The sequence below is a fragment of the Microcaecilia unicolor genome, chromosome 7 (genome assembly GCF_901765095.1).
Source record: "Microcaecilia unicolor chromosome 7, aMicUni1.1, whole genome shotgun sequence".
Classification (NCBI taxonomy): Eukaryota; Metazoa; Chordata; class Amphibia; order Gymnophiona; family Siphonopidae; genus Microcaecilia; species Microcaecilia unicolor.
This window is the reverse complement of record NC_044037.1, coordinates 207,014,296-207,028,034: the sequence shown is the minus strand read 5'-3', so window position 1 is coordinate 207,028,034 and position 13,739 is coordinate 207,014,296. Positions and strand designations below refer to the sequence as shown.

Here is a 13,739-nt window from a genome sequence, read left to right as displayed (position 1 = left end):
ACGTGGTTTTATGGTGCCGATTTTTAAGGCGCCATATATAGAATTTCATTTGATTTATTACCATTTATATACTGCCCTTATCTAGGACATACACAGAGCATACACACATAGGGCTCCTTTTACACAGCTGCGTTAGTGATTCCAACGTGACAAATGTGACAAAGCCCACAGGAATTGAATGGGCTTTGTCACATTTGTGGCACCAGAATCGCTAGCGTGGCTTTGTAAAAGGAGCCCATAGGGTGGTGTTTTAGAAAGTACATTCAAATTGGACTTGAGAAATCCAGGATGGGATGTTTCAAGTTCCGCTAGTATTTTAGAACAGGATCTCCTGATGTAGAGCCTGTTGTGAAATTCATAGAGAAATGGATGCTTATGCATTGGTTATGTCTGTATGAACACCTATTTTAGAAAAATAAAGGGGTCCTTTTATTAAGTGTCCAGCAGCGTTGAAAGTGTTGAGTGAGATTTTTGATAGAAATCTTTGCACTGCTCAAGCCACTGCATTTATATCAGTACATTTCTTGACAGGAGCCAGCTGGTGCTGGAAGCTTTTGATGTTGTTCAGCGACTCCTGAAGCAGGCCTAGTGGCTGAAACATAGCCCATGTCGAAACTTAGGAGTAATAAATATTTGAACTTTTAGAGCACAGTTTTGTCATCATTATTTCAGTCTCCGTGAATGGTGTGTCTAAAATAAGCATCTTATGCATTAATATTTGCATGTAAAGACAATTTAGTGTGTGTTCTTTATACTCTCCCTGACTCAGATCAGCCCTGATGGATAACCATGTTCTTCTGTTCCACACATGCAATGAGGAAAAACTAGTTTAGCTTCTCAGATTTGACCTGGGTCAAAAGACAATCTACAGATTTCTAACTCAAGTCAAGAGACAGCAAATGACTGAAATACACTAAGGTCAGAAGAATGACCTATTTCCTAACAAGCATAAAATGCAGCACTGCGGTTTTTAGCTAGATAAGCCAGTACAATGAATGCTAAGGAAGTACAGCTCTGTTTCCCCCAGGCTTCGGTTTCCTGGATGGATAAAGCAGTTTTGTTGCTCTCTGTTAGTCCATCTGAATGTATAGCAATAAAAGGTTAAATAAATAAAAAGTTAATATCAGGTGATGGGCCCGATATTCAGACTGTGGGAGTTAGCCAGGTTGCCTCCTACAGTTGGTGCTGAGCCTAAATATTTAATATCTGGCTATTTCCGATGACCAGCATTGAATATCTGGTTTATTTTTGGCCAGTTTAAACACAACTGGCCAAGCTGATATTCAGCGCTGGATGGTTACGTTTAAAATTGTCAAAGATACACCTGCTATTTCGGCAGCCTAATTTGGCTGCCAAACGTAACTGGTGATGCGCTGAATATTAGCGGATAGCCAGTTATATCGCACAATATAACAAGTTATCCGCTAAATGCTAACCAAAGATCTCCCGCTGAATATTGCCGGATAGCCGGTTACGTGCCATTTATAACAGAAGCTGTTCTTTATAACAGAAGAAAGTAAATACCTAGTTTGGTTCACCATTATGTGGTCCACTAAAGGGTCAGAATTGTTATCAAAAAGTAAAAATTTGGTTATATCGGTGTTTAACTTGAGTTGATAGCATAACATCCAGGACCTAATTACTGTTAAACATCTTTGAATGATGACACTGAATTTATAGATGAGTAAATCTGAATTAACACTGTAATATCACTGGCATAACTGTAAGTGATGTAACCCTTTCTAGTAAATTCCAAACCTAAAAAATGTAAGAAGGCATTAAACAGTGTAGGTGACAAAGGAGATCCCTGCGGGACTCCACAAAGATTTCTCCAACTATCTGATAACTTTCCATTATGTTTTACTTTATATGACCTAGAAACCCAAAATCTTCCAAACCACTTCAATACATTACCATCAATATCTATATGATTAAGTTCGGCCTGATGATAGATCGAATTAAAGGATTAAATCCTTACCATTTTGACATAGTACATGCCGAACAGTGTCATAAATGGACACAATAACTGTTTCTGTACTATACCATTTTCGAAAGCCTGATTGGGTAAAATGGAGAACATCATGTTGCATCAAGTATGAATTGAGTTGATTACAAACTAAGCCCTCCATCAATTTAATGAAAAAACAAGTACTGATGTGATCGATCTGTAGTTAAAAATTGAACCACTAGACTCCTTCAAATCCTTCATAATGGGTGCTATTATAATTTCTCTTAATCTTTCTGGAAAGAGACTTAACGTAATTAAATATTGAATCCAATGAAACAACAAAGGAGGCGTATTCATCAAAGAAGGTGGAAAAGGATCCAATATACAGTGTGATTTAGAACATTTATGGAACAGTGATTTAAATAACGTCCCGTCAATAGGCAGAAAATCCATCTTATTCCTATCAGCCACTATTTCAAAAGAACTAGTTGTAACCTCATATCTTTCAGTCTGTGTTAAATTTGAGAATAAGGCTCTAGCTTTTAAGAGTTTATCCTGAAAATAAGCTGCTAATTGCTGTAGGAGTTATAGCACCATCTAATTGAATGAGATGGGAAGTATCAGATAATCTCGTGACTAGTTGGAAAAGAGATTTACATTAGATACATCAGTACCAGTCAACGTAGGGGTAGATGCACTAAAACCATCACTAAAGCCCTTCCCTTACCGATTCCTTAGTGAATCGGTAAGCAACGGGAATGCATCAAGGAAATCACATGCAAATGAGCTGGTCGCTGCTAGCTCATTTGCATGAGATTTCCTTCCAAGCCAGTCGGCCAGCTGAGCATGCGCAAAGCAGCCAAGCGTCATGCTGGCTGCTCTGCGCATGCCAAGGACGTCCTTCACTGGCAGCTATCGGCAGCTTCTGCTCCGGCCGCCTTGCTCCTTTCTGTCTGCCCCGGGGTGTTAGCAGCACGTCCGATGCCCCTTCTCCACGTCTTTCTCAGCCAATCACAGCGCGTTTAGCTGTCACTGGTGTCAGCTAAACGAGCTGTGATTGGCTGAGAGGGACCTGGAGGAGGGGCATAATTGAAAGAGACGTCCAAATAGTTTTTTGATTTGGACGTCCTCGGCACTAGAAGGACACCCATCACAAAAATATCTGGGGGAAAAAACGTCCAAGTGCTTGTCAGGGACGTCTTTTTTTTTTGTGAAGGACGTCCATGTTAGGCACTTTAGAAGGACGGCCCTGACAAGCACTTGGATGTTTTTTTTCCCGATTTTTTTTTTTTTTTGGTTAAATTTATAGAAGTTTTTAGAGGCGAATAAATCCTGTGCCGCCCCAACGAAATGTACAGACCTCCCGTTAGATTTTCCACAGTTAGACAATCGGAAAACGGTAGTGCATCTCATTACAATACGATTTATACACATTATAATACTAATTTGCTCATCTGCATTCCGTTTTTGTTAGCTGCTACCGTGATAGGAAAATGCCTTTTTGTGCATGTCCTGGTACTTCCCCTCGCCCTTAATTGTCTTGTCTGTCTGTATTATTTTTAGATTGTAAGCTCTATTGAGCAGGGACTGTCTCTCTATGTCAGGTGTTCAGCGCTGCGTGCGTCTGGTAGCGCTATACAAATGTTAATAATAATAATAATACTTGCCAGTGCCGTAGTGAGGGCAGCTGACACCCGGGGCGGGTCGCAGCTGCGCGCCCCCCCCCCCCCCCCCCCGGGTGCAGCACGTCGCACCCTCCCCCCTCCGGGGCGCACCCTCCCCCGGAGCGCATACTTACATGGGAAAGTGGCGAGGGCCGAACCGCCCCGCGTGCATGTTGCTGGGAGCTGCGTCGGCTCCGCTGGTTCCCTGCTCTCTCTGCCCCGGAACAGGAAGTAACCTGTTCCGGGGCAGAGGGAGCAGGGAACCAGCGGAGCCGACACCCCCCACCGGCGAGCACCCAGGGCGGACCGCCCCACCGCCCCCCCCCCTTCCTACGCCACTGCTACTTGCACATTATACTGGCTAGAACCAGTTTAAAACCCATGTTAATGAATCATTAATTTAGTGCATCTGGCCCTTAGAATACTACTACTACCACTAATCATTTCTATAGTGCTACTAGACATATGCAGTGTTGTACACATTATATACAGGTACTTTCTCTGTCCCCAGAGGGCTCACAATCTAAGTTTTTGTACCTGGGGCAATGGAGGGTTAAGTGACTTGCCCAAGTTCACAAGGACTTCCTGTTCCGGGGCAGAGGGAGCAGGGAGCCAGTGGAGGTGACAGGCGCGCGGCTGCTCTCTGCACCCTCCAGCAGCCAAGAATGCACCCGGGGGGGGGGGGGGGGGGGGGGGGGCGTCGTGGCAGCTGACCCAGGAACGCCACTGGGTTTGAATGTTCAGTAGGACAGACTAGACTAAACACCTTTCTAGGCAAAAAATTATACTCTGGATGCGATAAGAAACTGTTTGGGTGGTTTACAGTTAAAAATCTTACAAAACAGTTCCATCCCAGTAAGTATACCAATAAATACAGATGGAATCCAACAGCATCCATTTTGATTGATATAATAATAATAAAAAAAATCTGTAGTAAGATAAACCACAACAATTATATCCTGAAAAAAATAGAACAAAAGGGGACTTAGAAACTCGTCTAAACTATCTGGGTTCACAACAGCATCTTACTGAATAAAACATTTTTAAATATCCACCAAAAATATTGACGTACTTTGAAAATATTTCACTTATTTTTGTTATTGAAGTCTACTGGCAGCAGTGGAGCCCCTGCTTAACTGCTTTCAACCTGTTTCTGGCCCCTTAAAGGGAAGGTCATGTGTGCTCTTTGCCTTATCCATAGGCAACAGCCACAGAGCAAATTTCAGAGTTCCTGAGACTGTGAACCAGTCCATGTCATTTACACATAGCACCTTCAGTCTGAAGAAGCCTGCATCTGTGCAATTTTGACAGCACTTATTCCACTCGTGACTGATAACATAATTTTTTGTCATTGGATATTAATAATCAATGCTCCAGAAAGTAAGAACATAAGAAGAGCCATGCTAAGTTATACCGAGATCCATCGAGTCCAACATCCTGTCTCCAACAGAAGTCTCTCCGGGAATCAAGTACCCAGCTGATTCAAAAATTAGATATTTTTCATAGCTAATTTCCAGGGATAAGAAGCTCTCCCAAGTCTACCTGGCTAAAAGGTCGTGTTAATAAGCTGCGCTAAGCACTAATGTAAGCTTATCGCAGCAAAAAAGGGCTTACCACAGGGCGTGCTGAGGCGTCCCACGGTAATTTTTGGATGTGCGCCCGCTGGGGGTGGAGAGTGGGCGTGTTCTGTGCTAATCGGTTAGCACAGCTCCATTGCTGTATGCTAACCAATTAACATGTGCTTAGAGCGTGAGCCCTTACCGTCTACATAATGGGTGGCAGTAGGGGCTTATGCACTAATGGGCACGCACCACTGGGAAAAATTAGCCCATGGCCATGAACAGTGAAAATAGAAAAATCGGCCATTTTACCCCTTGGTGGGGGCCATATTTGCCGTGCACTGCGGCCCTTTTTACTGCAGCAGGTAAAAACGCTGAAAAAAGAAATGGCCGTGAGGTAAGATTGAACTTACCGAGTGGTCATGCGGGGTGAGAGCACTTACTGCCTCCACCTGTGATCAGTGATTTAAATCATTTTATTTATTTATTTGTTACAGTTGTAGCCCACATTTTCCCACCTATTTGCAGGCTCAATGTGGCTTACATAGTACCGTAAAGGTGTTCGCCTTTATGGTACCACGTAAGCCACATAGGTTTGACTTAAATGAAATGCACTCTACCTGCTTCCTAACTAGTGATTGTATCAATTTGATTTTTAAATCAAATTTGCCTTGAAAATGCACATTATAAATATACAAAACAGTATAATTTCACATCTTTCATAGTACCACCCACTGAGGTGGCAATACAGGCTCCCATGCTAACCTAGCGACAACCCCTTGCAGAAATATTTCTCAAATATTTCAGCTAGAATCGGAAATGCCGCACGCTGGAGGTGGAACTACCGCTGGCACCTGTGCTGGGCCGGCAGTAGTTCCGGATTGCCGAGCGGTAAGCCAGCGTTAGGCTTACTGCCGCTTATTAACAGGGCTCCTAAGTGCTGATGTTGCACAGTAAAGGGATAATTTAGAAAAGGTCACTGAAATTTGTGCTAGGATGCTGCATGCTAAACGCAAATTCTATATCAGCGATACGTGTAACTGCCGTTACAGAATATTAAAGTTGGTATTTATACGCCAATGATTGGGAGCAGCGGATTATGCCATGTCAATGGCTGGTGTAAACGATCACTGCTAAATGTTACAGTTATGCAAATAAATGACAGTATTCTAGAATCTTAGCATGCGTTTGAAATGCCCCTGACCTGCCCATGCCCCTCCCACATGCACGCCCCCTTGCAGATATGCACTATAGCTTTGCTCTCTAATGCCACAATGCTCAAAACTCCAGCGCTGTACTGAACAGCACCAGAGAAATAGCGCCAGAATAACTCCCTAATGCTCAATGCTAATGAGATAAAAATATAGGCACGCCGTTAGCGCTGAACATTAGGAAGTTGTTTGGAAGTTAAGGGGAGGATGGTGCCTGGTGCACGCGCACAAGAGCTGCGTGTAACAAAGCTCTTGTATTCATGCCCAGTTAGGGGAGCAGAAACGTCAAAGAGAGAAGGAGGAAGTAACATTTCTTTTTAAATCCGCTAACGCTTTTCTGAAATTCTTAAAAAGTAAGGATGCCCTTTTTGGGGGTTTTAAGGCTCAGGTACTCCCTGGCATTGCCAGACACAATAAAGAAAAAACATACAGAATTCCAGCCCGAGGTACTTGCCTTATGCGGGCAATTTTTATTGAACCTTCCTCTGATAGACAGTTGTACTTTTTTAGACCCAGAACAAAGTGTGGTCTTTTTGAATCCCAACCTTCTTCGATGTGGGAAGAAGTCACAGCAGCTTTTAGCCCACTCCCAGCACTCTCTCCTCGCTTTGAATCGTTTCTTCAAAAACCCTAATGCCAGCTCAGAGCTGGTCTTAGGTTTTTGGCAGTAAGGGTGTACTTGTTGACTGTGCTGTTATCTGAGCTTCAGGGGAGGGGGATAGGAAATGGCCTCGTCTGCCTACATTTGCATGCGATTTGCATTGTCCAGTGAGATCATTGTTTCCTGTGGTAGGGTCTTATGAGCATTGTGTGCCAGTAAACGTAGGAACTAGTCTGGTGCTAATGGCCTCCAGTGCCCGCGTGTACTTCTCAGCATCGGCCTGTCGGCTTCCAGAAGTAAAGTTACACTTGTAACTGTAAATCAATGCCAACTACTGGTTGTTAGCACCAATTACCTAATGTGTATAAATGCCAGTATTGTATAACCCGTGCATGCAATTTTGCATGCTAAAAGCCAAAATGTGTATACAAATTGATAGAATTATGAGGTAAGTGTATTTGTCTCTGTATTAATTGCATAGAAAGACAGTGGATATGCCCTCAACAGTTAATACAGAGAGGCTCTGCAGGTACATATCATTCATTTTTAGCACACAGTAACAGTTTTTCTCAGTGCAGAATTCATGATGAGTGATTTAAATCATGATGTAAATAAATTTGATTTACATGAAATTCACTCTATCTGCTTCCTAACTAGTGATTATATCAATTTGAATTTGATTTTTAAATCAAATTTGCCTTGAAAATGCTCACTATAAATATTCAAAACAGTATTATTTCAAACCTTTCATAGTATCACTTGCTGTTTTAACTGCAGAAATTTATGAATAGCAGAAACCCACTTAATGGCTGTTGGGTTGCTAATAAGCTCTTTCTCATTTAAAAAAAAAAACAGATTGGCCGCTCTTGGTTTTACCCCTAATGCAGCTACGGACTTGGAATTCCAATCTCTCTAAGACTCCAAATATGTAAAAAAGCAAAACCACGCTAGGTTATACTTGTCCCTTTGGCACAGTTGTCAGGCAACATTATTGTAATGCTTGCAGGGAGTTAGTTTGTACGACCCTTGTTCAGAGATTCCAATTGGTTTTTCAGGATAACCAAAATGAATGTGCATGGCTTACCTCATCAGCACATACTGGGAGTTCTGTATATCCACATTTAATTTCATGCATATCCATTGTGAATATCCTTGAAATGACAACCCGTAGAGGTCACCAGGGCAAGTTTGGGAACTGTTGCTCTGGTCCTCAATGCATCATCATGCAAACCTTTTAATGCTGGTCTGTACAGAAAGTGTTGAAACCTGTCCAATGAAGTACTGCAAAATATATCCACATAAAGTGGCTACATAAGTACATGTAACCTGGTGCCAGGAGGAAGATTTTAGGCCAGAGTCTGCATACCCCATAATGTGCTTGGATGTAAGTGTTAAAACAAGGACTGAACAAAAGCTCAGCTGAACATAGTCTCTAGATGCATGTGATAAGCTATATCAAATAGCTTTTATTTATTAAGTTCAGCATGTTAGCAGATTCTTAGAATGCTTCTGTTTAATTCATTGCTGACATGCTAAGAAGTTAAGGGCCAGGGTATCAATATGTTAATACCAGTTATGCACTTGTTAGTAAACAGATCCTATTAGCAATAATGAGGCTTGCATTAAATAACATTAAATAAAATTAATGCACACTGGTACACATAAAGATGTTAGCACACATTAATAGACTTAGCCTTCTGTTTACAAATAAGCAAAGGCAAAAGTCTCTTTCTCATTCAGCCGCTGTTCTGTATAGAGTAAGGCTGTCAAATGTGTCCATTTTTTTAGGATAAACTGATCCAGTCCTGTTTTTACTCCAGTGCATAAATTGTCTGCTAGTTCTCATTTGCCTATTGATTTATCTAACAGAAACTGGAAATATAAATCAGTGCATACAATGGGGTAAAACCTGAACTGTATCAAATTGTCCTAAAACACTATTCGGAAGATCAAAAGAACCTTTACAAATATGCAAGAAGAGTGAGTCCTAGGTCAGCTCCCACCAACTTCACACTTCCACTTTCCAACGTGGATTTATGGGAAGGCGGTAGAACTAGAGGACATGAAACGAGATTGAAGGGGGGCAGAAAAATGTCAGGAAGTATTTTTTCATGGAGAGAGTGGTGGATGCTTGGAATGCCCTCCCATGGGAGGTAGTGGAGATGAAAACGGTAATGGAATTCAAAAATGCATGGGATAAACATAAAGGAATCCTGTTCAGAAGGAATGGATCCTCAGAAGCTTATCGGAGATTGGGTGGCAGAGCCGGTGGGGAGGCGGGGCTAGTGCTGGGCAGACTTCTACAGTCTATGCCCTGAAAATGCAGATACAAATCAAAGTCAGGTATACACATAAAGTAGCACATATGAGTTTATCCTTTTGGGCAGACTGGATGGACCATACAGGTCTTTCTCTGTCGTCATCTACTATGTTATTATCGTTACTATGTGCTCACTCTGCAAATATGGTGATGCTGGCAGACCTTTCACAGTGAATGAAATCAAACTTCTTAAGATTTTGTTTTGTTTTTCATCACCTGTGCTCAGGGCTGGATTTAGGAACAGGCAACTTCGGTACATACCAGGGTATCAAATTTTAAAGGCACCCAAAAACTAACTCCCTGGTCTCACACTCCAATCTCAAAGGGCATTCCTGGGATCCTCCAACCCCATCCTAACTAAGGGGGTCTTTTACAAAGGAGCACTAGAGTTTTTAGCATGCACTAAAAATTAGCACACACTGTGTAGATGCCTATAATATTCCTATGGGCTTCTACATAGTTAGCATGCACGAAACACATTAGCGCACCTTTGTACAAAGGGCCCTAAGGATGTCATAATCTTAAATCTGTCCCTGTTTGCATAGGAGCCAGCTCTGTGGGTGCTGTGAGTGCTTGAGCACCCCCAATATTGAGCAAACACTTTGACTGTATCCAGAGAGGGGTCATTTCTATTGGATTTAGAACTCCCAATTATTTTGAAAAATTGGCTCCTATGTACTACTTTTTATTGAGATCCTTAGACAAATGTACAAATACTCACTAACCCAGATAGGAACCGAATGCAGTCTTGTAAAATCTTTACAGTTTCAGCTATATATCTCCTTATTGCCTTTCACTCATAACTCATTATAAAAATATTCACCTTCTTTTTATATATTTTAACAGTGCCGCTGATAACTCTGAACTGTCAGGAACAGTTTAGAGCTAGTTCTTTCCTGTTTTTTAACGACTCTCCCTAAGATTTCTGGGATTTGTAGTCTTACCAGAATCTCAGAATCTTTAGAGACAGAGGTCACAAAACTGGAAATGTCTCAAATCTTCTCTAATCTGGATTTTTCAAGACAGACTGTTGGAACATGATTAGGATAAGCACATCATTGTTTGATTAGACTTTTACTAATCCCTGGGACCAGTATGGTGTGGGTGCCATAATGTTTAAAATGTGTAATTTACATGAGTGCTATTTGTTTTGGTAATTTGGGTGTTCATGTACAGCATTGTAACAATGTGATGTCAGATTTGACAGTTTTTAATATATTTTGCAATACATAATAAACAATTTTGCAATAATGCATAGTTGTGGTAATATATAGCATGTATGGTATGTTATAACTATATTGGAACTGATTTACCCATGGTTTGTATAAATCTTCTCTAACAAGCTGGAACCATGGCAGTCAGCTCTCAGTATAATCAAAGTACCATGATGTATTATGTAGATATTCAATTTGGAAGAATGTAAGGCAATGCTCTATTAATCAGAACACCCCCCCCCCCCCCCCCCCCCCACAAATCAAACACTGATCTTCCACTCTCTGATATGTGTCACATTACAATTTCCAGAATACAGTGTGTTTTCACTCACCCAGGTGGACAGAGAATGGCCGAGGTAGAGAAGAAACTTAGCAGACTTGAGGTAACTGGTACAAGATCCTGCAAGGGAAGTGGAAGAGACACTTAAGGCCTGATATACTAAAGGCTTTTTCCATCTTATCTCTATGTATAAAGTCTCAAGGCAGTTGTAAAGAGGGCACAGGAAAATGTTCACCTACACATAATTTGTCCAAATAAAACTCTGTAGGAGAGCTCAAGAAACATGGAAACCAAGATTTGGTTGGACGCAATCTCAATTATATGCTGTGCAAGTGAAAACGTACCTTAATATGTGAAGGATATACTGTAACCATATGTAACCATCTCTGGGAAAAGGTGAGCAGAAGCAAAATGTTGAGAATGACCAATTTTTCCATGTCATGGGTCCACAAGCAGTCTGCAAATGTTACATGTTTGAACTTTTGTAACTTTTTTTACATAAAAGGGGTTTAGTCTGTTGTATTACAAATTGGCAAATTGGTCTAATAGAATTCATAAAAAATTTTTTTTTTTTGGGGGGAAGGAGACTTTAGTCACCTTTTCTCAGAAATGGTCAACATATATATTACGTGCCTTACGTACTGCACCACAATATACATGGAACACACTAGATAGCTCCACTATTGTTTACGTGATATTTGATACAAATGATTAAAGAGTACATACCCCAGCATCCTTCCTTATTCTTTTGATCTGCCGTTCTCGCCATTTGCTCCTCCGTTTATTCTTCACCGAGCGGCTGTTTATCGTTAAATTTGGTGCACTCCAAACTTTAGTAAACAACCTTGCAGCAAACACGAAAGAACGCGTCTTCTATTTTTTTCCCCTCCTTTCCAAACTTAGCTAGCACTGTAGCTGAAGTTGGAAAGCAATAGCCTTATGCAAAATATGCGGCTGCGATGGGTTTTCAGGGAAATCAGTCCCCCTCCCCAATGTACGGCCCGAGAGCTGCTGTCAGAGCACCGTGCTCTCAATCCTTCGTCTCCCCTACATTTATACCTCAATTCCCAGCACAAGCCAAAGGTTTTGCGCACTGGCCCTGCGCAGGATAAAGGGATCAACCAATCCCCTGTGAGCGATTTGCATATCCCGCCCCTTTCTCCGGGTTTCTATTGTTGTGATGTCAGGGGCTGGGGGTCCTCGGTGAGCTTTGCAGCGTGACTTGCAATTCTGTATTTCATTGTTAATACTGTCTATCATATCTTTTTTATTTTGAAGCCCAGTTCCAGAATATATTAAGATTGGAGACACAAGCTATATATGTTTGCACTGCAGTATTGTCGTACTTGGCAAAATGTACATTTGACTGCAGGATCCTTTGTAGGTGAAAGGTGAACGGGGTTTGCCGAGAGCCACTTTAGTGGTCACAATATTGTGCAAGTTAAATGCAAGCACCATTATGCATCATTCACAAGGAATATTTCTTTTTCATCTATTATAATACCGAAGTCCGTCGGGTATTAGCCTTCCTGTCCCCTTATGGTGCTTACTCAGCTTTTTTACCATGGCGACTGACCAAACTGGACACAGCCACTGAACACAAAGTAAGAGCAGCTGATGTGAGGAAAGAAAATAAGAAGAACAAAAAATAACAAAATGCTTTTATTTTATTGTCGCTTTCCTGTTTGAATACGTCGAGCACCAACCTCACAGAAGCATTATTACAAGCATTGTTACAAATATATCATACCATAATTGTTATGAATGTATCGTGATTATTGTTGTTATTTTTGCTATACGGGCCAATGCTTTTAGTCTTTCTGTTTCCTATGCTGCTTAGCTGAGGGCGGTATATTTATTAAAAGACAGTTTACCCAATGGGCAACAATATTAAAAAGATTACTTTTAGGTAATTCAGTTTGCAGTTAAAACAAGTTACATCTTAAAGATTCACCTTTTTGAAGGAATTATAGTTCGCCATACAATATTAACTGTACTGGTACCTTTGAAGTAATAAGTAGGCATTTGCCAACTTGATTATATGTTAATATTTTAATAAAAGCTTTTATAAGATTCACCATATTTTAGTCAGTTTTTAGCCTGCTTTCTGCAGGGAAGATGTTGTATGTGCCTGTGTGCCCTCCACCAAATTATCTGTACATGTCACAGGGTCCAATGTGATGCTGAGAGGGGCATTTATGTAGGGGGTCAATTACTTGCGACAAACACAGAAGAAAACTAGCCTCCGCACTTGGAAACACAAAGAGCAAAGTAACAGCGAAGGAGACAAAAAAGATGATGCCAAAGAAACTTCTACTGGACTCAAAAAAGTTTACAGCAAACTTTAACTAGTAAATAAGTCATATATGCACATAAACAACCTAGTGTGTCTTAGAAACCAATAAGTGAAAAATAAAAAAAGTTTAAAAAATGTACATATAAGTAATGCCACACTGGGAAAGACCAAGGGTCCATCGAACCCAGCATCCTGTCCACGACAGCGGCCAATCCAGGTCAAGGGCACCTGGCAAGCCCCCCAAATGTACAAAAACTCCACACATGCCATTCCTGGAATTGTGGATTTTTCCCAAGTCCATTTAGTAGCGGTTTATGGACTTGTCCTTTAGGAAACCGTCCAACCCCTTTTTAAACTCTGCTAAGCTAACCGCCTTCACCACTTTCTCCGGCAACGAATTCCAGAGTTTAATTATACGTTGGGTGAAGAAAAGTTTTCTCCAATAATCCAACTCAAATTGTACAAGAATAAACATCTTGTTTATATTTTGAGTTTATTTTACTATTTGCATTCCTGTAAGAATGCAGGATCATATTTACATTATTACTGCAGGATCCTATTATTTGCGATGTCTACTGGTCTTTATGCTAATGTTATTCAATAAACTTTTGTTGTGAACATTTTTGAGTCCAGTAGAAGTTTCTTT

At 41.0% G+C, this 13,739-nt stretch overlaps 1 protein-coding gene across 1 annotated transcript in view; it reads right to left on the bottom strand.

The window, feature by feature from the left end:
• Window positions 1-11,837, bottom strand: part of LOC115474684 (solute carrier family 40 member 1-like) — a 33,152-nt gene extending 21,315 nt beyond the window's left edge. Inside the window, exons 1-2 of the mRNA XM_030210288.1 lie at window positions 11,524-11,837; window positions 10,850-10,917 (exon numbers count right to left, since the gene is read on the bottom strand). Coding sequence (XP_030066148.1) covers window positions 10,850-10,917; window positions 11,524-11,566 — 111 coding nt within the window. The 5' untranslated portion in view covers window positions 11,567-11,837. The remainder of the gene's footprint in view (window positions 1-10,849; window positions 10,918-11,523) is intronic.
• Between the last annotated feature and the right edge of the window lie 1,902 nt (window positions 11,838-13,739).